Below are 26,272 nucleotides of genomic sequence, written 5' to 3' on the forward strand. Positions count from 1 at the left end.
ATGAAACAAGCTTGATTTGTGTGTCTGCATATGTGCAGCTAAAGGGACTCAGCTATAAGGTTGCTTTTGTGATTTGAGCAGGGTACCTTCACCACTCCAATGTCACAGCTCAAGAACAATCCGAAGGAAAAATACTCCAGTGACTGATCTTAATTTTCAAGTCATAAAGCTTCAGGCCTTTGATCCCTTTTTTACTCCCACTATTTAGAAATCAGATCTTGGCTTTCTTAATCATAGGAAATTTGGCTCAATGCACCACATTTCTTGTATCATAGTTTACAGAAAAGTTAATCAGGAGTTCATCAACGTAAGATGATTTAAGCACATAATGACATTATTCAAGATTTGACTGCTGACTTATCTACAGATAAGAAAACCCATACTACTACTAACATGTCTGCTTGAGAAAGCATCAGGAAATCAGGAATCTTCTCTCAGAAGATTTGACTCATCAGTCGTACCATTCAAATCCAATATGTACATAGGTTATTGCAAGATAATAGGCATCTATCCAGCAATACCTATAAACTTCTTCATACTTTGGCATAAATTGAAACAGTGGGACTGTTTCAAGGAAAAATAAACCTAAGTGTTACCAAGACTGTGGCTGTGAATTTTGGTTTTATATTGCCTATTGGAAGGTCACTCCATTTGTGTGATAGAAAGGCTAATCAGAGCATGTGGAATCCTTTGACTCCTTCCCCTCAGAGAAGACTATATCATAGAGTTTTCCCCACCTAGGCTGATAGAGAAGACTTAACCCCTGATGCTCTGCAGCACTACTGTCAATCTACGTGAGACTGCCTCCCCCACTGGCCAGTGGACACTGCGCACCCCAATTGTTCAATCCTCATGCCCCCTACAGATTGCTGCCCTTGGCCCTGCCCTTTCCTCGCCTCTGTACCCTCCGGTCATTGGTCACTGACCCCACACTGAAGTCCTGCAGACCACATGGTTTTGTCTTTTTTCTCTGGTCCCTTTTGCATCGTGGATGCAATAAACCCCTCGCTGGAATATATCATGAAAAGACCCTTCCTGTGTTTCCTTCGCTGGGCTATCTGTGGCGTGTGTGTGTGCATGGACTTGAAATGGCTGCTCTTGTGGCCTTACTTTCAGCGGCTTATGAAGGAGATATTTCAAAGAAGGTTGCAGCATTTCTACACCCTGCCACGCTGCAACAAGAGCATAGTCTGTTTCTATAGCTTTGTCAGAAAATATCAACTATATTCTGACATATTTTATCTGCCATTAATGTGTACTGAAGAATATTGTGTTAATTTAGTATATTCTCTGCTGACCCATACTACTGAGAAAACTATTTCAGGTTTTCATTATACTCTCATTTTAGAAAATTTTGAACAACAGTAATAAAAGTTTGCTATGTAATATACAAACCCTAATGTTACAGTTTTGATACAATATGATATTTACTTGCCAGTAAAAATCCCACTTCATTTCAGCTAATGTACTTAAAGGAGCTCCGTTTCTCTTTTCCTCCTCCCTCTCTGTTCCACTAGCTGAAAAGCCAATAAAAAAATTCTCCTCCTCTCCAGTTCAGAACAAGGTCTATGTGCATTTCTCCTAGGCACGTTTTGAGATCCAGAAGGGGGTGAAAGTAGTTAATGTGCAACAGGAATCTGAGTTTCAGACACAAACCTGTACCTTTCCATTGACCCTGCTGACATGCTGCAAGCTAAATATTAAACATTTTTTTATCAATTCAAGTCCAGCCTGGGGAGAAGAAACAGTTGAAGAAACAGTTAAAGAAATGTCTCAATTATACTTACAATCAGCTAATCAGACTTTGTGTGCATCTGTGGATGGTACAGAACCGAAATCAAGCTCTGATAATGAAACCACAAATGAAAAATGGACTGAAGACTCCTTTCCAGGATTAGAAATATTGTGCACAATTTATGTTACATATGCTGTGATCATTTCGGTGGGTCTCCTTGGAAATGCAATACTCATCAAAGTTTTTTTCAAGATTAAATCAATGCAGACGGTTCCCAACATCTTCATCACCAGCCTGGCATTCGGAGACCTGCTGCTTTTGTTAACGTGTGTGCCTATTGATGCAACACGTTACATTGTGGATACTTGGCTCTTCGGAAGAATTGGGTGCAAGCTGCTGTCTTTTATCCAGTTAACATCAGTTGGAGTATCAGTGTTTACCCTGACTGTTCTCAGTGCTGACAGGTGGGTCTGTGCAACTGATTTGCCAGGAGATGCTGCAGGTTTGAAATTAGAAATTAATAAAATAGCAGATATTATCATTTTGCACAGTCTTAAACAGCACATTGTAATAACTAAAAATCCCAAACTACCATCCTCCCATGTATGTTAAAAATGCGTGTTAGTAAAAATGTAGCGCTTCTTTTTAAGGGAGTGAGGTGAGGAAAACTCTTTAACACTTCCGACCATTTATTACTTTGAGGTACAGTACAAAGGTTTTCCTCAATTGCACAAAAAAGGAAATGGCTTAAGTTGGGAAAAAAAACAGTATATTGGTGCTATCTAGTGGTACAGTGAAGTAGTCAAGGAAGATGAAAATTAAAACTGATTATGAGTGAAATTTTTTTAACATATGCACTCATGGATGCTTTAAAATCCTAGAACATAAAAACATGGGATAAAAAGCCAGAAGAAAACAGAACAGACTGGGGGACAAAGGAATGACTCTCATGATTTGATGGCTAATGTAATTTTCACCTTGAGAAGTGCATATATATAAAAATTGTTTTGTCTTGTAGTTGTTCTGTCTTTTACAGAAATATTTTAGCCCAGGTGTCGTGAAATTAAACTCAGGTTGTAATGACAGGATTGCTAGAAGGAATCAGTATTCTGACTGCTGTCAGGAGGTGCTGAATCTGTCTTCTATGTACTTCTTTCCTGAATGAACAAAACTGAGAGGAGATTTCAGTTCAATCAGATCACCACAACACTCAGAAGGGGTCTTAAGAAGACAGAAGAAAGGAGGGGCGAACATGCTTCGTTAAATCTATTTATGAAATAGTTAACCTGTTTCATACCTTCATAAATGTTGCATACTAATTCCCTCGTTTATCTTTCAAGGCAGTGTCATAAAATTAGAAGTGATGATTGCCCTTAGTGATCCCATTCCAAACTTTAGAAGTCATCTTTACATAGGAAGGTTTTAATGGCAACTCCTGCCTGTCAATCCATTAAAATATATGCCTGAAATTAATTTTTACATTTTGATTTTAATTCCAAAGAGCTAGTGTCTGCTTTCATTTCCAAGAGAATTCCAGCATCCTTTAGTTTAGCAAGAACAGTAATGGGTTTAGCCTTAAGAATTTTGCAGTATGTTCTCACATTATTTCTGTGTTTATTCTGATAGCAATGTTGGTCATTTTAGGTACAGAGCCATTGTTAAACCCTTGGAACTACAGACCTCAGATGCGCTCCTGAAGACCTGCTGTAAAGCAGGCTGTGTTTGGATTGTCTCCATGATATTTGCTATCCCAGAGGCTGTTTTTTCAGATTTGTATTCTTTCAGCAATCCTGAGAAAAATGTAACTTTTGAGGCGTGTGCCCCCTATCCTGTATCTGAGAAGATTCTGCAGGAAGCTCACTCCCTGGTTTGCTTCTTAGTGTTCTACATTGTGCCCTTAGCTGTCATTTCTGTCTACTACTTTCTTATCGCCAGAACTTTATATAAAAGTACATCCAACATGCCAGCAGAAGAACACTCTCATGCCCATAAGCAGGTAAGATCTGATCAAGCACTAAACTCTCCAATTTTCCAAAGTCTATTTTATTGATTAAATACTAATTCTTAAGTACAGAATTTTACCTCATTATGGACTAAAAAGCTCCACAAACTTAGCCCATGCCAAATTTGAATCCAAACTAATCTGTGCACTTAGGCACATGCTCATGACTCATCATTTGTGAGACTCCACTCTCTGCTAAAGAGAGACGGGTCTGTTGTGCTTTATCATGACCCTGTAAACTCAAGAGTTAAAACACTGAATTTTAAACACTGGGACCTCATCCATGTCAGCCAACACATTAATTACTGTATTTTGAAGTCCTTGTCTAGATGAGAGTGTCATATGATGCATAATGGAAAAGAAATGTGCTCTTCACTGGGAATGCTTTAATGTTAAAAAAATACGAAATAGATTTATTTTCTGGTTTAGGTCTTCTGGTTTGGGGTTGGTTTTATTTGTTTGCTCATTTTATTTTTACTTTTTGCTTTTTTGGTTACTCAAGCATTTAGGCTTTTACCCTGCTTTGCAAATCAGCACCAACAACACAAACATTTTACTAATTGCTGTTAATACCAGCTATGCATTTCTTTCTTGTAGATTGAATCCCGCAAGAGAGTTGCAAAGACAGTGCTGGTGCTTGTGGCTCTGTTTGCCTTCTGCTGGCTGCCCAACCACATCCTGTACCTGTACCGCTCTTTCACCTACCACACTTCTGTCAATGCTTCCGCCTTTCATCTGATAGCAACTATTTTTTCCCGCGCCTTGGCCTTCAGCAATTCCTGTGTCAATCCTTTTGCTCTTTATTGGCTGAGTAAAAGTTTCCGGCAACATTTTAAAAAGCAAGTCTCATGCTGCAAGGCAGCATTCTGTGCAAAGCCTCCCAGTGCTCCCCGGAGCAGTTCTCCTACCAGAGCCCTGTCAGTCACAGGCAGCATGCATGGCTCAGAAATCAGTGTTACACTGCTAACGGATTATAGCATCACAAAAGAAGAGGAAAGTGTTTAGTCCGTGTGGGAAGAAGAAGGACAGAAACTGCATCATTGCTATCAAGTCACTGCCACTGGTATCTCGGAAAAAGGTGCATTGGCTTGCCCTATCTGTGAAAGTGTGTTCATCAGGAGTTCCTCATTTTTCAAAATATAGAATAAAGAAATCAAATTGTGGGGGGGAAGAAGCTGCAGCAGCTGAACTTTCCAGCATAAGCTCAAAGGGATTACTCATGTTCCCAGGCATGAACACAGATTCCTAGCTGGAAGTCTTGGACTGGGCAGGAGGGGACTTAGCAGAGTCGGTGCAAGAATTTGCTGTAAGGATAGTTTTGTTCTTGGTGACTTGCTGTTTGAATCATGACTGAGAGCTCACTCAGACAAATACATGCATCTGCAGCAAGCAAGCAAAGCCACTTGGTCATAACAGGATCAACCAGGCACATTTTTGATTTATTTATTTTCTTGTCCTGAATATTAAAAATGGGTAAACACATTGAGAAAGAATGCTAAAATGAAAGAAGACTAAGGTTTATAGGAATGTAAAAATAAAAAAAGGAAAAAGCATTATGCGCTAGATCCACAGTAGCTGTTGCTCTGTCAGTGACTTAGAAATTGTGGGTAAGAGCTGACTGCTTTGTAGTGAGATGGATGTTCCTAAGGAAGTCAAGGGAATGAGCAGGTGATAATTTCTCTGAGAAAGTTATAATCACCTTTAACCACATTTGTAAAATTCTTTGTGATATATGGGTAAAACATCTCAATAGTGCAGGCTTTTTTATTGTTGCATATCAATAAATTGGGGTGGATCTGTATCAAGAGTTCTATTTGGAATTTACAGTGCACTTCTGATCCGCTCCTGCCTTACTTTATATCCCAAAGTAGTCTTGAGTGCACAGCCTGGATTTCTCTAAGGTGGAACTGTGTGTCCAATCCACCAAACCAGACTAGAGTGAGTTTGAAGTGAAAAATGTACAGTGTGGAGAGTCGGACCTACCCTTTACCTGCACAGATCCACTCCTGCTGTAGTGTATGTGGTTGTATTTAAGTGGCCTACACATCTTCGAGCACACTGGGAAAGCTGGATATTTTTCTACTATACTAATTTTCTATTCTTCAAGTTGTATCCCTTTTTAACATTAGGATAGGCTGTCTCAATGCCATAGGCCTTCTAATCTCAAATCCACTGACTTTATGACTGGGTTTGAAGAGGCAAATCAGAACAGCCTGTCCATGCTCAGCAGCACTGCTGGCAGGGACTGCTTTCCCATCAGGAAGTACAGGAGGCAAGTCTTCCTACCCCATGTCACAAAATATTTGAGTGACACTTATTTTTATGAATTTTATGTTCCCTGAACCAAAATTTTCTTCTGTGGAAGCTGGTGATAGAAAACACAATAGATTTTCTATTGTTTAAACTAGGGGACTTCTATTCCAAGAAAGAATTTGTGTGTTAAAATATAGAGCAGAAGTTGCAGCATATGAACTAAAATAATTCTGTCAGTCACAGAAGCTTCAATTTTAACTAACCCTTGAAGGTATATCCCCCCTTCAACTGCACAGAGCCCCTTAGCAACATATGGCTGGAAATCCATCCACTTATGCATCATTAACTAAGTCGATTACAAGATGAGAAAATGTATTTACAGGCTCTCTCTGTTGCCTGCCCTAATCAGAAAAATAAAGCCAAATTATAATTCCCAGGGGCATTGCAATACAACCTCTGTCACCATTGTAAACCAATTAATGACGGACCAGTTTAATCCCATCAGACCTGGCCTTGTTTTACTATGATCCTCATGTTACAAGCTTGAAGGCCGCAAGCACTAATTTTCAAATGGATTCCTCCTTTTATTGTACCAGGATAGGTACTGAAACACAGTACAGGATTGCACACCAGGATAGGATCACTGAAATAAATGGAAATCCAATAATACAGAAATATAATTTATGGCAAAGCAGACTCCAGAGACCTTATTTTTTATCTCAATGTAACACATTGCCTGGAAGAGAGCCATGTACAAATATGAACATGTTGCACTGCTGTTTTCTTCTTCTCTCTTTCCTTCATGGAGCTGGAGAGTGAGACTGAAATAAGTAGATCAGCATACACACTTAGGAACCTACATTTATCTTCCTGGATCTTACTATAGGGAATTGGAAACAAAAGAAATATCCACCAACAATACCACTGCTTACAGCATTTTTTATTTTAGCTTAGTAGTGTCTTTGGGAAACAGAGCTACGTGTTTCTGGACTTCACAATTTGTCTCTGTCAGAGACCAAATTTCCCACTGCAAAATCTTTGGCTAACCCTTAAAACCCAGTTTCCTAATTCACAATTTTTCTTCCTTTGCATGTAGCTACTTTTTGCTTGCATAACTCCTCCTCTAACTGAATTGTCTTTTTACTGTGAATATATCTTGTTACAAAACTGATGTTTTTGCTACATTCTGCACATGTTCTGTTTAAAGACTGGCAATATTTCAAGCCACAATTTAATTATTCTGTGTACTTTATGCATTGATAATTCTGTACATTCAAATATTCATGGCATGATGTATTGGAGTGATATATGGGTCAATGTATATTTTTATCTAACCAATCTGATATTATTTATTACATCTACTCCCCACAATATCATAATGCATAAAACGCCTCCACATTACCATAACTGGATTTAGGGGAAAAGGGCTGTTTCCTTTGCAATCTTTTCTCAGCGTTCCAAAACCAGATTCTTTCATCCCTAAGTAATACAAGTGTAATTCTAGAAGAGCGTGTGGGAATACAATCTATTTACCTAAATACTGAGTATTATCTAGCAAATAAAAGGGATGAATAATTAGGGGTTCACTACTTATGTCCACGGCGTAAGAATAGGTAGAAAAAAAGGCACAAAGTACTGAAAGGCTGACTCCCTCAAAGGTTCTGTCCATGTGGAGTCATACTGAGAAAGTAAATACAACTTCTAGGACATACTTTTTTTTTTAGTTTGTTTTGTGAATGAGATGTACACATTTCATGTGCACATTAGCAACAGTTTCAAGATCAGTAGTTAGTTAATCCCCCCCCAAAATCCACAAAAATTAAGAAACCTATGTCAAAACACTACTAAAGTGAGAGTGACTGGGGTATAAATGTTAGTTACACAATTACAGCCATTTTAAAACTCCTGTTCCCATAAAAATTGTTTTATTTTACATGGGCTGCCTGTGTTTCTGCTGAAAATGTTACAATTAAAGAATAACCCAAAGGTACACACAGCTACAGCACTTGCATATTTCAATCGGTGTTACTTTGAAAATGTAATATGGGCTTTAATCAGCATTTGGTGGTTTACTCTGCCACAGGTGGTTCCCTCAATGCAAGGTGAACTGTGATGTGGAATTTCTATGCATGGGACACGATATTGAATTTTCAGTACATCTGTACTGGTTCTGTAATTTATACTACCATGAAGACTCTTCATCACTGCCAGTAATCTGTGTAACAGCTACAGGCTCCAGACCCCTGAAAAGCTCAAAGAGGAGTAGCCTGTCTGTACTTAGTCATTAGTTACTGCCTTAACATAACAAAGCAGCTCAGGAAAATAGTGTCTACCTAATTAAGGATTAGCCAGCAAATTGCTGGTTCCCCTATTAAAGCGAGAAAAACAGTTCAGGAAAACCAATTTATCTGTATTTTTAGTAGGTGGTACCTCTAGAACAACATTTAGGTTGTATCTTTAGAACACCAATCAGCTCCGATGAGCCAAAATTGGCTTGTATCTCACAGACACAGATACAGAATCATCATGCTAATGCCTCATTTTGATATTTACTTTGAGACATTTTGCCAGAATTTAAAACATCATTTCTTGACATATTGGACTGATCCAAGCTGTGGAATGCTTGAGCTCTTTGCACCCTCCTCAGAAGATGCAGCCTGCAGCAGCAGTGCTTGTGCAGCCATGATCTATGTAATTTCAAGGGTGAGATTGAGAAGAAAGTTGTCTTGACCCCACAAAATGATGAGTTTCCAGCTGAGTCATCTCCCTGGGCTGTTCACTGTGTCTTTTCCAAGGATGAGGTAACAGACGACAGTGACACCATTGGAGGCTGTGCTGCAGCAGCTGCTGTGACACATTCTGTTACACAAAGTGTGAGGGAACACGAGGCAGTTTGTCCTCTGAACTACATCAAAGTGTGCAGAGCAGATTTATTGAGCATTAACCCTACTGCACAGAAGCACTCTCTCACTCCCATTGGATTGAGAATAAATTTGGATTTCCTGCTCACCAGGACTAACCCAGTGCCTTGCTGTAGGCAGATCTGCACAGCAGAGCAACCTGTACAGACCTCACTGCAAACACTCAGGTCATAAACATTAAAAACTTTGCAAAAATAAAGCAACCAATTTAAGACTTAAATTGTATTTCTCTTACAAGTTCAAGGCGATCATTATCTGATTTCCAAATATATACCCAATTCCATATTTTATAAGAAAGCACAGTTTATGTCAAGACTCTCATGCTCCACTCCAAAATCCAATAACTGAAAGTGAAGACAAATGTCCCTTAGGTGGTAAGCTTATAAAGGATCACAAAGCAATCTCTAGACAACTACCGTAATAGACCTGCCTAGAGAAAATTCTTGAAGCATCAAAAATGTCATTAACTAGGCTGGATGTTTTTTGTGCAACAGGAAAGGTTACTAGAATCCTATATCCTGAGCAATTTTGTCTGACAGCCTGGTGCCCAGGCAGGGAGCTGATGTCCACCTCTCCCTGCAGGGCTTCACAATCACGTCTTTGATTTTATTGTCATTCCAGTCTGTATATTTGTTCCTGGTATACTGATTTCCAGAAGACTTCTGTTTATTATTTTTATTTCTGAGTGGAAATATTGCTTTACCCCTGGCAACCAGCCACTGCCAGCTTTGCAGTGGCTGTTCAGCTCAGTTTTAATTCATAACATGTACACTGATACACGGGGTTTTACAACTCTAGGTTAAGGTTTGCAAAAGAAAACATGAAGAGTGTGCTGCTTAATCCTCTAAATAGAAATACTTTAAAATACAATTAAATAGCAATAAAAATTCAGTTTTCATATAATGCTGTCTGGGATACACTGTAAAAACCAATAGATGGCACTAGATTAAGGGCTTTTAAAAGAACTGGGAGAAATTTGTATTTAAAATATTTAAGTATCCACAGACAGAGTAGGAATTGCAGACTTCATCAACGCAAAAGAAATCGAGTGTTTTGAAGTCAAGCTTCATCCCACTAATACGATGTACCAACCCTTTCCTAAGGGAACACAACAACTGGACACCCTCAGCCAAGACAGCAGAGAGAAGCAGTGTGATTTCGTGACATTTAGAGTGCCATTTCAATCTCATGTTTCTATTTTTGGTTCTACCTTTGCCTCTAGTAGGACATGAGTACACTTCAAGTGCCGAACGGCAGCCAGCCTTGCACAGCACCACCGGCAGCAAACAGCTTCAATGTCCGGTGTTGTCGTAGACGCAATGGGGAAAACTATGCAGCAGGGAGGACTTTCTGTGCCCTAAACTTTTATTTCTCATGTAAGTAAAGCTGCAGCAGTCCCCATGCAAAGCCGATCAAGGTACAGCTTCTCGCCCAAAGCAGTCTGGTGCGCCTGGGGCAGCTGTCGTCATGCAGAGCCCCTGCCTGTGGCGAAACAGCGCTGCAGCCTGACGGTGAAGGAAAAGGAAAAAAAAAAACACGGCAAGAGAAAAACGGGCAAGGCTGCTGTGGCAACTGCCCCGCTCCCACGATGGACACACTGACCTGAGGGCCCGCCCAGCGGCACAACACCATCCCCGCCCGTGGCCCGCCTGTGGGCCCGCCCATGGCCCCGCCTACGGGCCCGCCTGTGGCCCGCCTGTGGCCCCGCCTACGGCCCCGCCTGTGGGCCCGCCCATGGCCCCGCCTACGGCCCCGCCTATGGCCCGCCCATGGCCCCGCCTATGGCCCCGCCTACGGTCCCGCCTATGGCCCGCCCATGGCCCCGCCTACGGCCCCGCCTATGGCCCGCCCACGGCCCCGCCTACGGCCCCGCCTGTGGGCCCGCCTATGGCCCCGCCTATGGCCCCGCCCTCCCCCGCTCCCTATTGGCTCCGCCGCACCCCGCATGACCCAACACCGCTCGTCTCATTGGCCTGAACTCGGGGTTAAGGGGCGGGATGGGCGGAAGGTACGGCGGCGGGTGGGGTGTTTCCGGTGTTGTGCGCGCGCCCGGGGCCGGGCCGGTTGCGGCGGCCGCGTGAGGTGCGGGGCTGTCCGCGCGCGCTCCCGCCGCCGAGAGGGGCTGGGCAGCCGTGCCTCAGGCGGCGGCGGAAGGAGCGCTGCTGCCCGAGCCCAGTGAACGGGGCAGGATGAGCGGCGAGGATGGAAACGAGGAGTTCTACCGGCAGCTGCAGCTCCAGCAGCAGTACGAGGCCAAGCCAGCCGAGGGCGAAGGCGAGGAGTCCGACCCCTTTACCTACGTGGACCCAGCGGACGGGGCTGCTTACGAGTGGGACTTGGAGAAGAAGGCCTGGTTCCCCAAGGTAGGTACGGGGGAGCGCCAGGGAATGGGGAGAAGAAGGAGCGGTTGATGACGGATCTCGTCGGTACGGAGGTGTCCGCATTCACCCACGTTGTGTCTGCTGCGAGTCTCAGCAACACCAAAACACCTTTTTACCGACAAAACCACGATGTCGTCTCCGTCCTTGACCGTCTGCGCTGTCGTGAGGAGCTACCCGTTGGCTGTTCCCCTAGGCGGAGAATCTGTAGAGTTCGGGCCTGGGATGAAGTCACGGTTATATTTGTGAATGTTGATCGGAGGTGCCTGGGATGTGCTTAGCTCTCTGTCACAGTAGCTTTGGTGATCTCTTTGTGGGTAGTGTAGAAATTAATTATTATGTTACAAAGTCTAGATGAAAATAGAGTAGTATTATGTCTCTTTCATTGTTATTTGAAAATTATGTCAAATAAGGGATGTGTTGTTCCATCTCCATCAGTCTAAGAAGTGCACTTGAAAAATAAGTGTATTTGTCTTAGTGGCATTCCACAGCATGGAAATACGTTACAGTTTTTCGTTTTTTAATAATTTGTTAAATGTTTTAACTATGAAATATGATCTTGCTATAATAACACTCCTCAAGGGGCGAGTGAACATAAATTTAATATGTTGAGCCAATCTACTGATTTGCGAGTGAAATAGTAGTTTTTCTTATATATAGCAATGAAGAAGGGCAATTACTTAATTTAATCTTTAGACATTTTATGGCATCTGCTTGATGGATGTAATCTGCCAATTCTAGTTTGTGACTTTGAATTCATTGCAATCCAGAGAATCTGAGTGAGAGTGAAGCCTGTAGTGCCAAGTTTGAATGCTTGTAAACCTAGGAAGGTGTCTGAGGAGCAGATGGCTTACGGAGGGGTAAAAATGTGAAAAATACAGACTCAGAAAGTGGAGCAGTGGAGAAATGAGCATTCCTGGCTCCCTGTGTGGTGCTATATCCAGTAAGTACAGTAATTTGTAAGAGGGTTCTTCTTGTTTTGCTCCTATTTCTTCCCCGTCTTGCCTCTCTTCTGAAATGTGTCTTTTGTCAGTAGCATTTGTCTTTCCTAAGTGCTTTTCTTGTCTGTTCCATCTTCGAGAGGAGATAGCATTAAAGGTTGGACAGGTTAAATAGGAGCAGAAAAGTTCATTAGTGAATATGATGTATAATAGAAGTTGGTGACGTATCCATGACCCACAGTGCTGCATAAGGATTCTTTACCCAGCTGGATCCCATAGAGTTTTTCTGATGATTACTAACAGAATTTTTTTATCCAGATAAACGAGGAGACTGTTGTAACCAGAAGCTGTACTTCTTTCTCCTTGGGCAGTAATGAAATTTTTAATCTCTGTTTCTTGACAAAAGCTTAAAATATTCTGACTGGTCTAAGTAATTGTTATCTATGGACTGGGATTGCACTGCTGCTCTGCTTTGGGAATACAGTGTCTGCTGAACTTCCACTAAAGCATAATTCAAAGCAGTGCAAATAGTGATGATATTATCTGCTAGTATTCCCCAGAAAAAATTTGAGACAGTAAAATATTTAATAGAAGAAACCACAATGTTTGTTATTTAATTATTTTTATTTCAGTGATACTGTATTGATGAATACCAACTTTTTTAGTGCTTCACAGACATAGCACAAAATTACACGTGAAATTCATCTGCTGCTTGCATCACTTGCTGTGAAAATACAGATGTTGGCTGTCATCTGCAAGCACAAATTCATTTGGTTGTTCTATTCCTTTCCATTTCAGTGGCACCAGCAGTTAATTACACGCTCACATGTCCTCCAGTATTGTGTTTCTTTTTCTATAAGCTTAATCACCCCAAACTGTGTGACTGTGTGCATGTGTAGGTAGGACTGATCTCTGATGTTCTCCACCAGAACTGGATTGAGGTGCCCAGTAAGTAGTTCTGTGACTATTTGTCTCTAGTGCTGTCAGGTATGACAAGAGTTCCAATAAAAGCCTTTGTGTGTATAAACTCGTCTGTGCTTGTAAAAGACATTTTAAGGTGAAGTAGTGGTAATGGTTATATGGTAGGATGATAGCGTTTTATGCAAAAAACATCTTTTTACGGAGTGTTAGAATTTTGTAGTCTGTGGTAGATAATTTGCTAAGAATAAATGGAGGTTTACACAGAGTGCAGTTCCCCCAGAAACTGAAAAGTAATGCTTTTGCAGGTTTAATCACTAATTTACGAGTAGGTTCTCTGATGAAAATTAAAATGCTGTTCACCATCAAGTACAGAAGCTTCTTAATTCTCTGGATCTCATCAATTGTGGCACTAAGGATTTGCTAAGATGGCTAATGTCAAAGGTAATGAACCTGATTAGAGCAGAGTCTTCTTTTTTTTTTTTTTTTTCACTAAATGTGGTTGTACTTTGTCTTTATGCTATTTTACGTCATACCTGTAAGAGCAGCCACTTACATTCTTCATCGAGGTGTGTGGCAAATCTTGTTTAGCCTAAGAGTTATTTTGTGTTAACCTTTAAAGTTATGGGATTCCATGGCATCTTGCATTATTCCTGACAAGCCTGTTACTGTCAGTTTTGCATTTCTGATTTGTCATAATGAAATTTCAGAGTTCAAACATCAAGCTTCAAATTACTACGGAAGATAAGAGATTACATTTTCATAACTGACACTTGAAATTGCTCTCTAACAATAGCTTAATGGCATGAAGTTTTGTTTCCTTTTCAATACAAATGAAGCAAGTGCAGCAAAGGTCAGAGTCAGATAAGATTTTTCAAAGGTTAAGGCTCAGTTTTGCAAAAAAATATTTCAGAGTGTGCAACTTCAGAAATTACTTCATAATGTGGGGATGCTCACAGAAGGAGCTATGATATATCTCTTTGCCTGGAATTGCCAGTGGCTGGAAGTGCTGTGTGTAATTTTTCTTTTTTTTTTTTCTTCTATTTTGATCTCTAAAGCATAGGCATTGGCCAGTTTTATATTTTATCCAAATGTAGTCTCTCTCTATCTATTTGTAGGATATAATGTAAAGCCTATTGCCTTAGAAGCAATGTGTTAACATGTCTGGTTAAGTGCAATATTTACTGCCTGTCAACACAAAAATATGTCGTCTCTGGAAATGATTCCATGAAAAGGCAGATGCCTGCAAGTGTCAGTCATTCATCATCTGTGGATCGGTTGTTGGCTTACCATCAGTATCACTTTAACACTGCGCCACGGCCAGGAGCACTTGGTTTCTGTCCTTCAGGCAGATTGAACTCGCATGGAAAGCAGAAAGCTTTGTTTGAAAAATGGCAGAACTTGTGAAATGTTTGTGTAAAAATTACATATGCTTATGTTTGGAATTTGTGTTTTGGTCTAGTTCAGGTAATGCCTGAAGTGATGGTTCTTGTTGTGTGTATGGCTTTGCAAAGATCATTTAAAAAGTTTTAAAATATTGTTCTTTTCTATGTTGCCAGATCAGAGAATGACCATCACCTAACTAACTTTTATACTTCTTTGAAATGTTATTTATTTTTCCTAATTTCTTTTCAGATAACAGAAGATTTCCTGGCAACCTATCATGCCAACTATGGCTTCCATGCAGATGAGACAGATACTTCATCTGCTTCTGGTACAGCCACTGAAAGTAAGCAACCGTTTTCTGAGAAGTCAGGAACACAACCATCAGCAGTTGAGACAGGACGAAAGCAAACAGATCCAAAACAAAAATTGGAAAAAAGGAAGCTAGAGCCAGGTAAGTGACAAAGCACTTCCCTCTGCGTAGGCTGTGACCTGTGTTGTACTGAGGGAAAACTGGCAGTTGATCATTGTTATCTGGTACAGCAAAGATAAGGTTGTGCTGGTAATTTGCAGAATGGTTCTGTAATTGTATGGTCCTTCATAGGTATCTTCCTGAATCTGTATACAAAAGGAAAAACGGCAAGGCATGTTCAGAACTTTTCTGTGAGCAAGCAAAAATTCCTATAAATCTGATGGAATGTAAACGTTTATGGTACTATGTTTAATGTATTACTATAACTGAATTAAACTCTTGTATTTAGGCTGGTTTCATGTTGAAGAAGACAGGAACACAAATGTTTATGTGACAGGTAAGTAATAGTGTTTATTTATCTACTTTGAGCTAAAGATGGTAAAAGAGACTCATATGTCTCTAATATTATCTGTTCAATCTGTCACTTGCAAGCTGCTTAATGTTATATTCCTGACTGAGTAATGTCTTTGTGACCTTTAAATTGCAGATGTGGGAAGGAAGTAGAATGGATGTTATTCCATGCTTTTATCTGTTAAATGGGGTATTCTGTGAGCTGTGTCAGCCAAGTCACTAATTTATTCAAAGAAAAGCGGTTTCTGCAGGTTTTTAAGGGATATGATAATGACAAGTTTATGATGAGACAGTGGATCAACTATATGCACCACTTAATCTATAATTTTCATTTGCTCTAATAAATAATTATTAGGTAAAAAGGAGGAAACAGTAAAAAATACTGGGAACACAGTGAGACAGTAACGTGAAAGCTCAAATGAAATTATCTGTTCACTTATTTATTACAGTGTTTTCCTACCTCTTTTGGATGGTGGGGTGGTGCTATCTTTAGATGCCTATACTTAGGTACACTTGGTGATTGTGAGCAGTCGCAGGAGTGCACATACTTGCATTTTCACAATCATTTTCAGAAAGATTCAAAAATCTTCATGCACTCCAAACTGGCATGGGACATCCCCACAATTTTCTCATCCATTGTGGTTTTTTTCTTCTCCTCAAGGAGAGTTGAGTTCTTAAAACTCTATACATTATCAGCTACTCTTTTTATTCAATTTGTGAGTGGAGAAAACAGTTGTCTGTTTATAGGTTGTGTTCTTATGTTTTGGGTTTTTTTCTCTGATACCTAGAAGTGCAGTGGAATTTGAAGCTTAGGCAGGAGAGTTACGTTTGCAGAGGCTTTTTTGTCTGCTGCAGTGTTGATGATGTGTGACAATAAATCTCTGGGTGTGCATGTTAGGGAGCACAGAGATTTTTTGGCACATTGCACCTATTATAAAGTACAAGGATTTTCAAAATACTAGTGTGAGGTAATGCTTAGAAGGTAAGGCCCAAGGGCAGTGTTTTCTTGCAGTGTATGTAAATTGTTGTCCATTTTGATATCTTGAGTTTAAATAAACGCATGGGGAAGATTTGTTCTAATGAGGCTTTTTTTAAAATGGACCATACTTAAGCCTTGTGTTTGAATTTATTTTGCAGGTTTACCTCCAGACATTACAAAAGATGAATTTGTACAAGTCATGTCAAAATGTGGCATCATCATGCGAGATCCTCAGACAGAAGAACACAAGATCAAACTCTACAAAGATAAAGAAGGAAATCTTAAAGGAGATGGCCTCTGTTGTTATCTGAAGGTCAGTGGCACGCTAAAATGCAGTTTTCCATCCCACTGAAGGCACACATGGCCATTGTTTCAGAATCACGTTCAGAAGATTCTTGAAAATCTAAAGCACAGTTTGGAATATAGGTGTCTTGTTTTAATCATTTACACAGAAATGCCCACTTAGCTCATTTGTTTCCTCTTATCCAACCTTACCCTCATCCTGGAAATGACCATAATACCTGTTGAATGTGTGTCTACATGCTCCTGTCTGGGTGCCAGAGATGATGGGCTGAAATGGGAGGATTTTCATCTTTTACTTTGAAAATATGCCACTGTGTAACCAAAAATAGAGAAGTGATGAGCCAGCAAGAAACATACTGTAGTCCTGTATTTACAACTTTTAATTGAGAACTGTCTTGGTTCAGAACTGTGCTTTCATTCTTTATTAAGCCATAAAAGTTTAGGCTGCAGTACTATTTCCTTATGTGTTGCAGTTGTGAATCATTTGGAAAGTTGGTGATTGCAAGTGCAGCTGGCTTTAGTTCTGCAAGAAGCACCAGGCAGTACTAAATCAAACGGCTTGTAGTCTGTGCTATTTTTGTAATTGTAGTAGTTAGGATGGTGGAGTGCGCAAGCGTAAACACAGTCTTCACTCTAAACGACTTTTAGGAAAACATTAAAAATTACTTAAGAGTCTCAACATCTGCTGTTCTGGGAAGAGTGATACTTGTTTTATAGGAAATTGGTCCCCTGAAACCTTTTTATTCTTGCTTTTAAGTTCATCAGCTTGCTTAGATATTGCAGATTAGTGTCTGTGATATATTTGAATGAAATATATGCAGCTGTTCTTGCAAGTATTAATTAATTACAACAGAAGTGAAGAAATACTAGGTTTTGATCAAGAAAACAGTGCCAGCTGTGTGTCAGAAGACAGCATTATGGTTTTCAGTGACAGGGACTTGATTCTTAGCACAGTATACTTAATGACATGTGATTAGAATACAGTTTGATTTTGCCATGTGCTTTAAAGTTTGTACTGTGTTTTATTCTCAAATAGAGAGAATCAGTTCAACTTGCTTTGAGGCTTCTGGATGAAGCAGAAATCCGAGGCTATAAATTGCATGTGGAAGTTGCAAAGTTCCAGCTGAAGGGGGAGTACGATGCAAGCAAAAAGAAGAAGAAATGTAAAGACTACAAGAAGAAGTTGTCGCAGCAGCAGAAGTTTGTATTTTTTATTTCAGTAAAATATTGCTTGAATTCTAAGTGCTATTAGTAAAGCGGTACTTTCTTTCAAATACAGTGCTAAGGTTTGCAAACTTACCTGACCGTGCAATAGCTTAACTATTGCACATTTGAAGGAGGCTAACTCCTAAGTTTATATGATGAACTTCTTTGTGATTCACACATTAAATCAATACACGGGGAGTAATGGTTCCTTCAGATGTAGAAGGAAATAGTAAAACTCTGGGGAAGTAAGACTCTCTTCCTCCTCAGTGGATGAGAGCATGCAAGTCCTGTCACAATATCTGGACTTACTGTTGGAAGGTCATAACACTCTGGCTGCTCACATATATTTAGTGCCATACTGCAGTAGTTGCAAAGGTCAAGAAATGCTTGCTGTTTGGAGCAAATACTAAATTATCTCTGTAGATTCCCCCAGACATCTCTCTCTGCTATAAAATATACTGGGTTTTGAGTTGTACTTTGATTCATTTTGCCTCTTAAAAATTGTTCTTCTGCCTTTTGGAACCAAGCAGATGCTTTTGGAACCAAGAAGGTGTAGATTACAGAAGAAAAAAATTTGAATATTTTTGATATTTCAATAAAAACAGCATTCACTAAGCCTTGTAAATAGTAATGCAGGAATGTTTTCCCATAGTTAAGGGGAGCAAGGCTACTTGTTATCAATTAAAGCCATAAATATATCTTGCCCAAAAATACACTGATGGTTCTTGCTGTAAGAAGTCTCCAGTGTGTAGGTGGGTGTATGAAAAGTATGAGATTGCATTTGACAGCAATTTGTGTGAATAAAAGCACTGTGTTCCTTTTGAGTTGAAGAGTTTAATTTACTAGTATAACTACTCTTATTGGAAATCCAAGTTTTCTTCAGCTAAAGTAGCAGGTACAAGAAGAAACTTAAGATTTCCCCACCCCAGTGTATGATCTTGAGATTTAAAAGTGTAAGTAAACCTGTGGGGGTTTTTGTAATAGGATATGAAGTAGGCATTTCTACAAGAAGTAAGATTTGCTGTGAGAAGTCCTAGAACAGATGTGCTGGGTTATGTGATTAGTTTGTGTTGGTAGCTCTACACTGGGGAACAAAGTACATCATGTAGTGTTACCTGTGGAAGAGTTGATGCGTTCTTACATGTTCTTTTAAATAAAAGCAGTTAAATTTTACCTAGGGGTTTAGTGGATCTCCTTTTGTCCAGAATAAGTTAGCAAAAAATGGTGAAATACTGACATTTTAATTGCACATGACAACAGCCGGTTCCTTTATCTGAGTTGACATTAGGAAAGAATTAATACTTCATGAATATTTCCCCAGTGTTCCAAAAAATACTTTACTTTGAAAAATTATTTATATTCCCTCTATGAGCCTTTGAGTACCTTAAAACCTCAAATGCTTTCTAGCAGTAGTAAACCTGGGTAATTACTGTGTTTTTTACAAGAATAACTTAAGTCTATGTGTCAAAATATATGTTAATATATTGCAAGAAATGCAAAATTAATAATTTTTTTTTCGACAAATACTTGTAGAAACTGAAGAGAGCCGCAACAATATCTTCTTACTGTTGCTTCATTTCATTAGACAGCTGGATTGGAGGCCGGAGAAGAAAGATGGGGCAGCTCGAATGCGGCATGAACGCATCATTATTATCAGGAATATGTTTCACCCCAAGGACTTTGAGGTAGGAAGATGCAGTTTGCTTCTGTAGCTTGTGCTGTTAGAAGTTAACATGTCTCAATTTTCTGCCATACAAATTGTAGCAAAAATCTAAGCAGATGAAAACAAAATTAAACAAAATTAAATTGCTGTTTGGGAAGGGTGTTCTCCTGTGCCACACATCTGCTTTAAATTTATTCATCTCTCTCCAAAAGCAAGGAGAAAATGTTGATAAGCATGTATTTTTCAAGTTGGGGTTTTTCACTGTCTGGAAAACCTATATATCTGACAATACTCTTTACTGGGATGGAAAGAGGAATAAACAACAATAATAGTTAGAATGGAGAAATGAGCACAAAATAGCTTTATTAACAAGTAGTATTTATTAAATTCAGATGAGAACTGTCTGCCAACTCCTAGGTGGCTTTGAAAATGCAGCATAACAGCACTTAATTTATTGACTTTTAACAAATTGACAGATATGTACCACTGCTGTTGGAGCTAAAATAGAGATGAGAGAAGTGAGTGCTTGTGTTTAATTAAAGCTGTGTAATTGCTTTGTAGGAGGACCCTCTAGTGCTAAATGAGATAAGAGAAGATCTGCGGACGGAGTGTGAAAAGTTTGGTCAAGTAAAGAAGGTTCTCATATTTGATGTAGGTATTTTTATATGTTGTGTTGGCAGAATTGGTGTAATATGCAAAGGTGCAAAACATTTAGGCTGCTCTAAATATGAGTGGAGCATTCATTTGGGTGTGTTTACTTCATGGAAACTTGACTTAATCTTTCAGTACTTTTAAAATTTAGAAACTTAATGTCTAAGCACCTGTATACTTCAGCCTATGTAAAGGCAACTAGCTCTTTCCAGGAGCTTGGATATATGTTGCAAATTTGAAAGCGTATGGACACATTATTTGTAGCTAAGCTAAGTGAAATAGTTTTTGTTTTGTGTTCAAAAATTGTGTTCTGTGTGCCAGTAGAACAACATATGGAAACTTGAAAACTGAACTTTTCAAACATGGTTATTTATGATCAGAATGGAGCTATATCCTGATTAATTTTCTAAGACAATATAAAGGGTATTGGAATGAATGCATTAGTTAAAATATTAAGTGCAAGTTGCCTGTCCTTACAGAGGCACCCTGATGGCGTTGCTTCTGTGTCATTTAAAGAAGCAACAGAAGCTGATTTGTGCAAGCTGACTCTAAATGGAAGGTGGTTTGGTGGCCGTCAGCTCAGTGCTGAAACATGGGATGGTGTAACAGATTATCAGGTAGCTTTTTGTGGTTCTATTTTATCCAATATGTACTCCAAACAGTAAATCTCCTTGAATTCTAGGTGTCCTTGGCATTCCTGTCCCTATACCCTTCCCCTGCCCATGCCTGCATTAACTTGCCTCTCTTCAAAAGCTGTAGAAAGTCTCCAAAAATCATTCTCAATTATTCAACTTAGCAAAAAATTAGATGACCCGTTTGCGTACTGAAAATGTCAACTTAGAGGATTAGCTGCTGGTTATCTGATAATATCTGGATATCTGATGATACAGATAATTCGTTCACAGTCAACTTTAAAATATTTCTGTAATATAAATATTTGTTTCATTTCATCTGTGTAAATACTAATTTTGACAAGTATGACTCTAATGATGTGTATAAACACTTTTTTAACAGGTGGAGGAGACTGCAAGAGAAAGGGAAGAAAGGCTCAAGGTGTGGGAGTCATTTTTAGGGGATCCTGATGCAAAGGAGCAGCAAACTACATCTGATTCGGATTCTGCATCAAGTAGTGTTAAACTGCCTGAAGGGAAACAACCTCCAGTGGTTAATGACACACCTAAGGAGGATCCAAATGATGAAACTCATAAGAGGGAGAATAATGGTGGGGGTATTAATGAAGATGGAGCTCCATCCACAGATAGCAGCCTTGCAGGCAGTGATGGTGAAGCTGATACATAACATCTCTAATGCTTTATGAAAGCATGATTTTTAGGGTGATGTTTGAGTGTATCCCTTTCTTCAGGGTGACTGCAGGCAATATTCATACCTATATAGGTGTATTAGAATGTCGTCAACTGTGTGCTTTGAAGTTTTCGTTAAAAACAGTATTTAATGGGGTTCTAAAAGTTTGTATTAATTGGCTGTTCAGGTGAAGTAACTCAAGTTTTCAAGAATACAGTAAAACTCATCAGGCTTCTTTTGTTCTGACTATGCTTCTCAGTGTTTCATGATATGAGTGTGAAATATGTTCCAACCCTTAAATTTATGTAACTATATGTAACTTATGTAACACAAAGGTTTTACAAGATTTGTGGATTGTACTGTTAATTTAATTTTCCTGTTAAGTTCCCTTGGTTCTCAGTATTTCAATCATTTGTGTCCTGGTATGTTGGATCATTTTATGGAGCATGTGTCATGTTCCAGATAGGGTGAATGCATTGGATGTGTTGCTATGTATTAGGTGGCAGATGAGTAGTATCAGGTCACAAGCTTAAAGTGGCAGACAGTGTTGCCATAGCAACCCTAAGGCAAACCCATCGAAGAGAGGTTACTAACTGACAGCATTCAGCAAATGAAGTTTTCCTTGCCCTGTTTAGATCTTCTGTTGATGTTAGAGGCTGAAATTGTCTCAAGGAGACTAGAAGTGCATGAACACATGTACTCTAGGCCATAAGAACATTGGTTTTACGCTCTAATCATCTGTATGCAGTAGGTATCAAAATAGACTTGGGATTTTTTGGTGGCTTTATTAGTTCTTGCTTTTATATTAGAGTAAGGGTTTTTTCTTAACTTTATTAGCGTGATGAATGTGCGTTCTCCTCAACATTTTCATTTAGCTATGTATGCTCTTCATAGTGGGGAGGATCTTCCATATTTCACAAAATTTAAATGCTTTTGGCAGCCCAAACTGCAGTTTATTGTGCAAAAGTTAGAATACTTTAAAATATGCTTTCAAATAGTGGTCTTATATGGAAAAAACAAATGCCAGTCCTCTTCAAAATATTTCCAAAAGCAAGGACTTAGAAGATATTCTAACTTAGGATATTTTAATAAGTGGCAGGCTTTCAAAAATAACTGAAGGGAGCTGTTTTGGGCATAGTCATTCTTAATTTAGAATTCCATTGTTTTGATAAGGAAGGCTAGAAGAACATGGATTTACGCACTAAACAATTAAAAATTCATAGCATGCTGTTTATATGGATGGTTACCAGTGCACATTTTCAAGGAGGATCCTTTTAATTTTTTTTATTCATATTGGGTTGCAGGGAACTATAGATGCTGTATTTCCATCATGAGGTAATCAGAATACTCTGAAAATGTTATTTTCAAACTTTGTCCTCTGAGATTACCATACAGATTTTTTTTTCTTGAATTCTGTATGGTTGTCTAAGTTTATTTTGTTGAGTTTTTAATACATAGTCAATATGTGTGGGTGGCTATGCCAACAAGAGCGTCTAAGTTATAACTTGCCATTGTGGTTATGAGTTATTTCTTTTGTGACAAAAATAGCTGTCATAATTGAATTTAGGGGTTAAAAGTCTGGGGCCTCATAGTATGCTGATATGACAAATTTCCCATTTTGAGTTGCATTATAAAGAAGAGATGTAGCTCTTGCCAGCTAAAAAAAGTCAATTTTCTCATCTTTCCAAGAGATTGTGTGGATTGAGTGTTTCAGTAAGCAGGTGTTTGAAGAATTCAGGGAATCTGGATCACTGCCTAGTTAGTAGCTGCACATAGTGGTGTATTCAGACACATTTCTGGGTTGTGTTGGTTCTGCTTTAGTTATTCTTTTTGGTGAGAAGCACCACAGACCTTTGAGAGCTGGAAGTGTTTGCATATGAGGAGTGTAGTTTAGTGTGGCGAGTATTGCTTTCAGTGCTCCTTTTTTCTTTCCAGCTTGTAGACTCCAGGCTTTAGAGTTCTTACTCTGGTGTTTTGTTTGCCTTTTTTTTTTTTTTTTTTTTTTTTAAGGGAGCCCAGTTGTGTAACACTACACAGTTAAATCACTTCTTTTACAGTGGAATTACAACTGATATAGGGAAACTTGTGGAAATATGTGTAAAATTGTAAAGTTCTATGGAGTCTTATCATGGTATCAGATATGGAGAACAAGGTTAGTGTTTCAAATAAGACTTTGAAAAATAAGGAATTGCTGTATGTGCTGTATGTTCCTCTCTCCAATTGATGTGCAAATTTGACTGGCTTGGTGCGGAAGTTCAGTGTGCTCCTAGTCCTTTCACCTTCTCCTTTAGACCTCACACTAAAGTAGAGCACCAACAAAGACAGAGACCAAATGCTTTACTGGCTTTCCTATTAACTAGGATTCTTAAGTAATAAAAGCTCTTTTTCCTTGCAAATATGTTGTTCTCAAGTGTGGAATTAAACTTATGTTTTCGTTTTGTCTACCTCCATTTTCCCCAGTAAAATGTAAAAAAAAAAATATTTTTATAAACTATTAATTGAGTTATTGAGGCATTTAATAGTCCAAGGAGAGGTTAATGCAGCTGTGATTCTTTTCAGCAGATTTTCTTTAAAGCCAAATTCTTTTGATATTTTCCTTTTAGAAATGATTTACAAAATTATTTTGAATTTATGAAATTTGTATAAATCAGTCTGAACAAAAATCAAGAATTTTCACAGAAGTTAAAATTGCTATTTTGAAGTATGATTATGAAGTTCTTATAGTATGGAGCAGTAATGTTTAATAAGAAATTTTAACACATCTGAACAAGCAGAGTTGCTTTTTAAACTTACGTATTTTTCTTAATGATCAGCATCATACATAAATTAGTAAGAAATGAAAACCCTAAAGGAATTCTCACTTTATTTTTTCTTTAATTAAGTGTTTTCTATTTACTTTCCTTGCTCATTAGAAGTGGAAAAAACAACCTTTTTGCTCAGTTTCTGAGGGTTTTTTTAGGTCCCATTCCAGTGTTCAAGTATACTGCATGTTCCTCCATCCCTGTGCTTTTGATGAGACGTTCATTTTAAGAGAATCTGTCTCCTTTCCTCTGTATATGATGAAAACAGTAACTAGCAGCGGGCTGAAGCATTTTGTGGATAATTCATTTTGCTCAGTTTTGAACTAGAGGGATAGATGTTCCTACCAATTTTCAGTGTAAAAAAAGGGATGTAAAGCCACTTCAATACAATACAACAAAGTATTAACTGATCCTTCAGCATAATTTGGCAGAATCACTTTCTGAACCATCCAAAATAATTGCTTAGCTTCAGGATAAATTGGTAGTTTGCTTTAAAATCAAATGCTGTTCAGTAGTTTGGCGGGAAGGAATTTTTATGGAGTTACAGGTATTCGCCAGACATGACATGCTGGAGGGACATGGCCAAAGTAGACACCTGGAGACAAAAAGCCTCAAAATAAAAGGCTTTTTAGAAAGTTTTCTCTTTTTTTTCGCAGGTTCTCAAATGTTTGTATACTGGTGTAAAGAGAGAATTAGTTTCATTTTGCATCAAAATGTTTATCTGTTTCTCCTGCTGGCTTTTTAAATTTTTTTTTTAATTGAATTTCAGTCCCTTGTACAGCTTAGGGTTTGTATAAGGGTTGCAATTCACTTAAAATCTTTAGTATATTAAATGCAGTGCGTTTTAGCTAAAACACATCCTACACGTTATTCAGTTAAGGTTAACCTATTAACAGTTACAAATAATTAGCTTCATTCATTTAAGAAAACTTGAAGACGTTGGATGCTTCACAGAAACCCAAACTTGCCTTTCATCAATATTCATGCCCAGAATTCTTGAAACTACACCAAACCAAATTAGAATAAAAAAAACTAAAAATACATTCCTATAGATTTTAGTTGGATTTTAAATTCTTATTTTTATTTCTGCGTTTGAGAAAAACATACTGCAGTATGGTAAATGAATTCTGTGAGTTGTGTATTTGTGTTGATTTGCCTTGTGTATATTGTAGTGCTCATTATAGCTTGACATCTTACTGTCAGAATACTCTGAAAGTTCTGTAAAATATTTATAGAATTATAAAATCTTTTGCAGAAAACTGGTTTTTTGCTCATTCTGTAATATGAAAAGTATGAAAACTATATTGTTAGGTTAAACTTTTCAGTAAGTAGACTTGGAATTTTTTTTAGGAGATTTTCTTTTAATAAATTAATCATTTTCATTTATCCTTTAGAAAAGCAACATTAACAAAGCAGATGCTATTTGAATAATGTCTGGACTTGTGACAGCATCTGAGAATACACTTTGTCTTCGATTTGTTTCTTAAAGGGGTTATGTTTTATACTACCTTTTTAATAAACAAACTCATGAACGGAACACTTCTCTGCTGATTAGTTTCAAGGTAACATATTTGTCTTTTTCCACAATAAAAGATACAATAGCATTTGGTACACAGGGGCTTCAGTTTATAAACTACATGTGTTAACGTGCCAAAACTTCCAGCGGGACCCAGTAGACATGTTGCTGGAACTGTAAGTGGGAATATGGTATTTTTTTCCCTATTTATGGATTTGGTCTCAGCCTTCTTCCTGGCTTGGAGTGTTAATGGACCTGCAGGGAGAGAAAAGGAGCAGGAGGGATCGCTGCAGACACTGTAGTTAAAATTGAGATTGTGAAGATATTTTTAATAAGGACCAGTAGAATTTTAATTTTTATTCTCAAAGGTTTTTTAAATTTTTTTTCTTCAAAGTTTTGACACTTTGCTTCAAAAGCACTGGAAATCAGTCATTCAATTTCTGTACTGAAGAATAGGGATTAAAATCCCATTTTACCCTGTAGTTCTTTATAGGATC

General features: G+C 38.6%; 2 protein-coding genes across 3 annotated transcripts; both read left to right on the forward strand.

The window, feature by feature from the left end:
* The first annotated feature begins 849 nt into the window (after positions 1–849).
* On the forward strand, positions 850–7,978 carry BRS3 (bombesin receptor subtype 3). The gene is made up of 3 exons (XM_064426401.1): positions 850–2,199; positions 3,380–3,731; positions 4,335–7,978. The coding sequence occupies exons 1-3, from the start codon at positions 1,769–1,771 to the stop codon at positions 4,740–4,742; spliced, it is 1,191 nt and encodes a 396-aa protein (XP_064282471.1). The 5' UTR covers positions 850–1,768; the 3' UTR covers positions 4,743–7,978.
* A 2,943-nt stretch (positions 7,979–10,921) lies between these two features.
* Positions 10,922–25,796, forward strand: HTATSF1 (HIV-1 Tat specific factor 1). 2 transcript variants are annotated; one of them, XM_064426402.1, is made up of 9 exons: positions 10,923–11,274; positions 14,784–14,985; positions 15,293–15,340; positions 16,492–16,646; positions 17,673–17,836; positions 19,428–19,527; positions 20,067–20,156; positions 20,636–20,773; positions 21,171–25,796. In XM_064426402.1, the coding sequence occupies exons 1-9, from the start codon at positions 11,101–11,103 to the stop codon at positions 21,453–21,455; spliced, it is 1,356 nt and encodes a 451-aa protein (XP_064282472.1). In that variant the 5' UTR covers positions 10,923–11,100; the 3' UTR covers positions 21,456–25,796. The 2 variants fall into 2 exon arrangements, with proteins under 2 accessions (XP_064282474.1, XP_064282472.1); XM_064426404.1 differs by lacking the exon at positions 15,293–15,340 and having other exon boundaries at positions 10,922–11,274.
* The last annotated feature ends 476 nt before the right edge of the window (positions 25,797–26,272 follow it).

Source organism: Passer domesticus, chromosome 7 (genome assembly GCF_036417665.1).
Source record: "Passer domesticus isolate bPasDom1 chromosome 7, bPasDom1.hap1, whole genome shotgun sequence".
NCBI lineage: Eukaryota > Metazoa > Chordata > Aves > Passeriformes > Passeridae > Passer > Passer domesticus.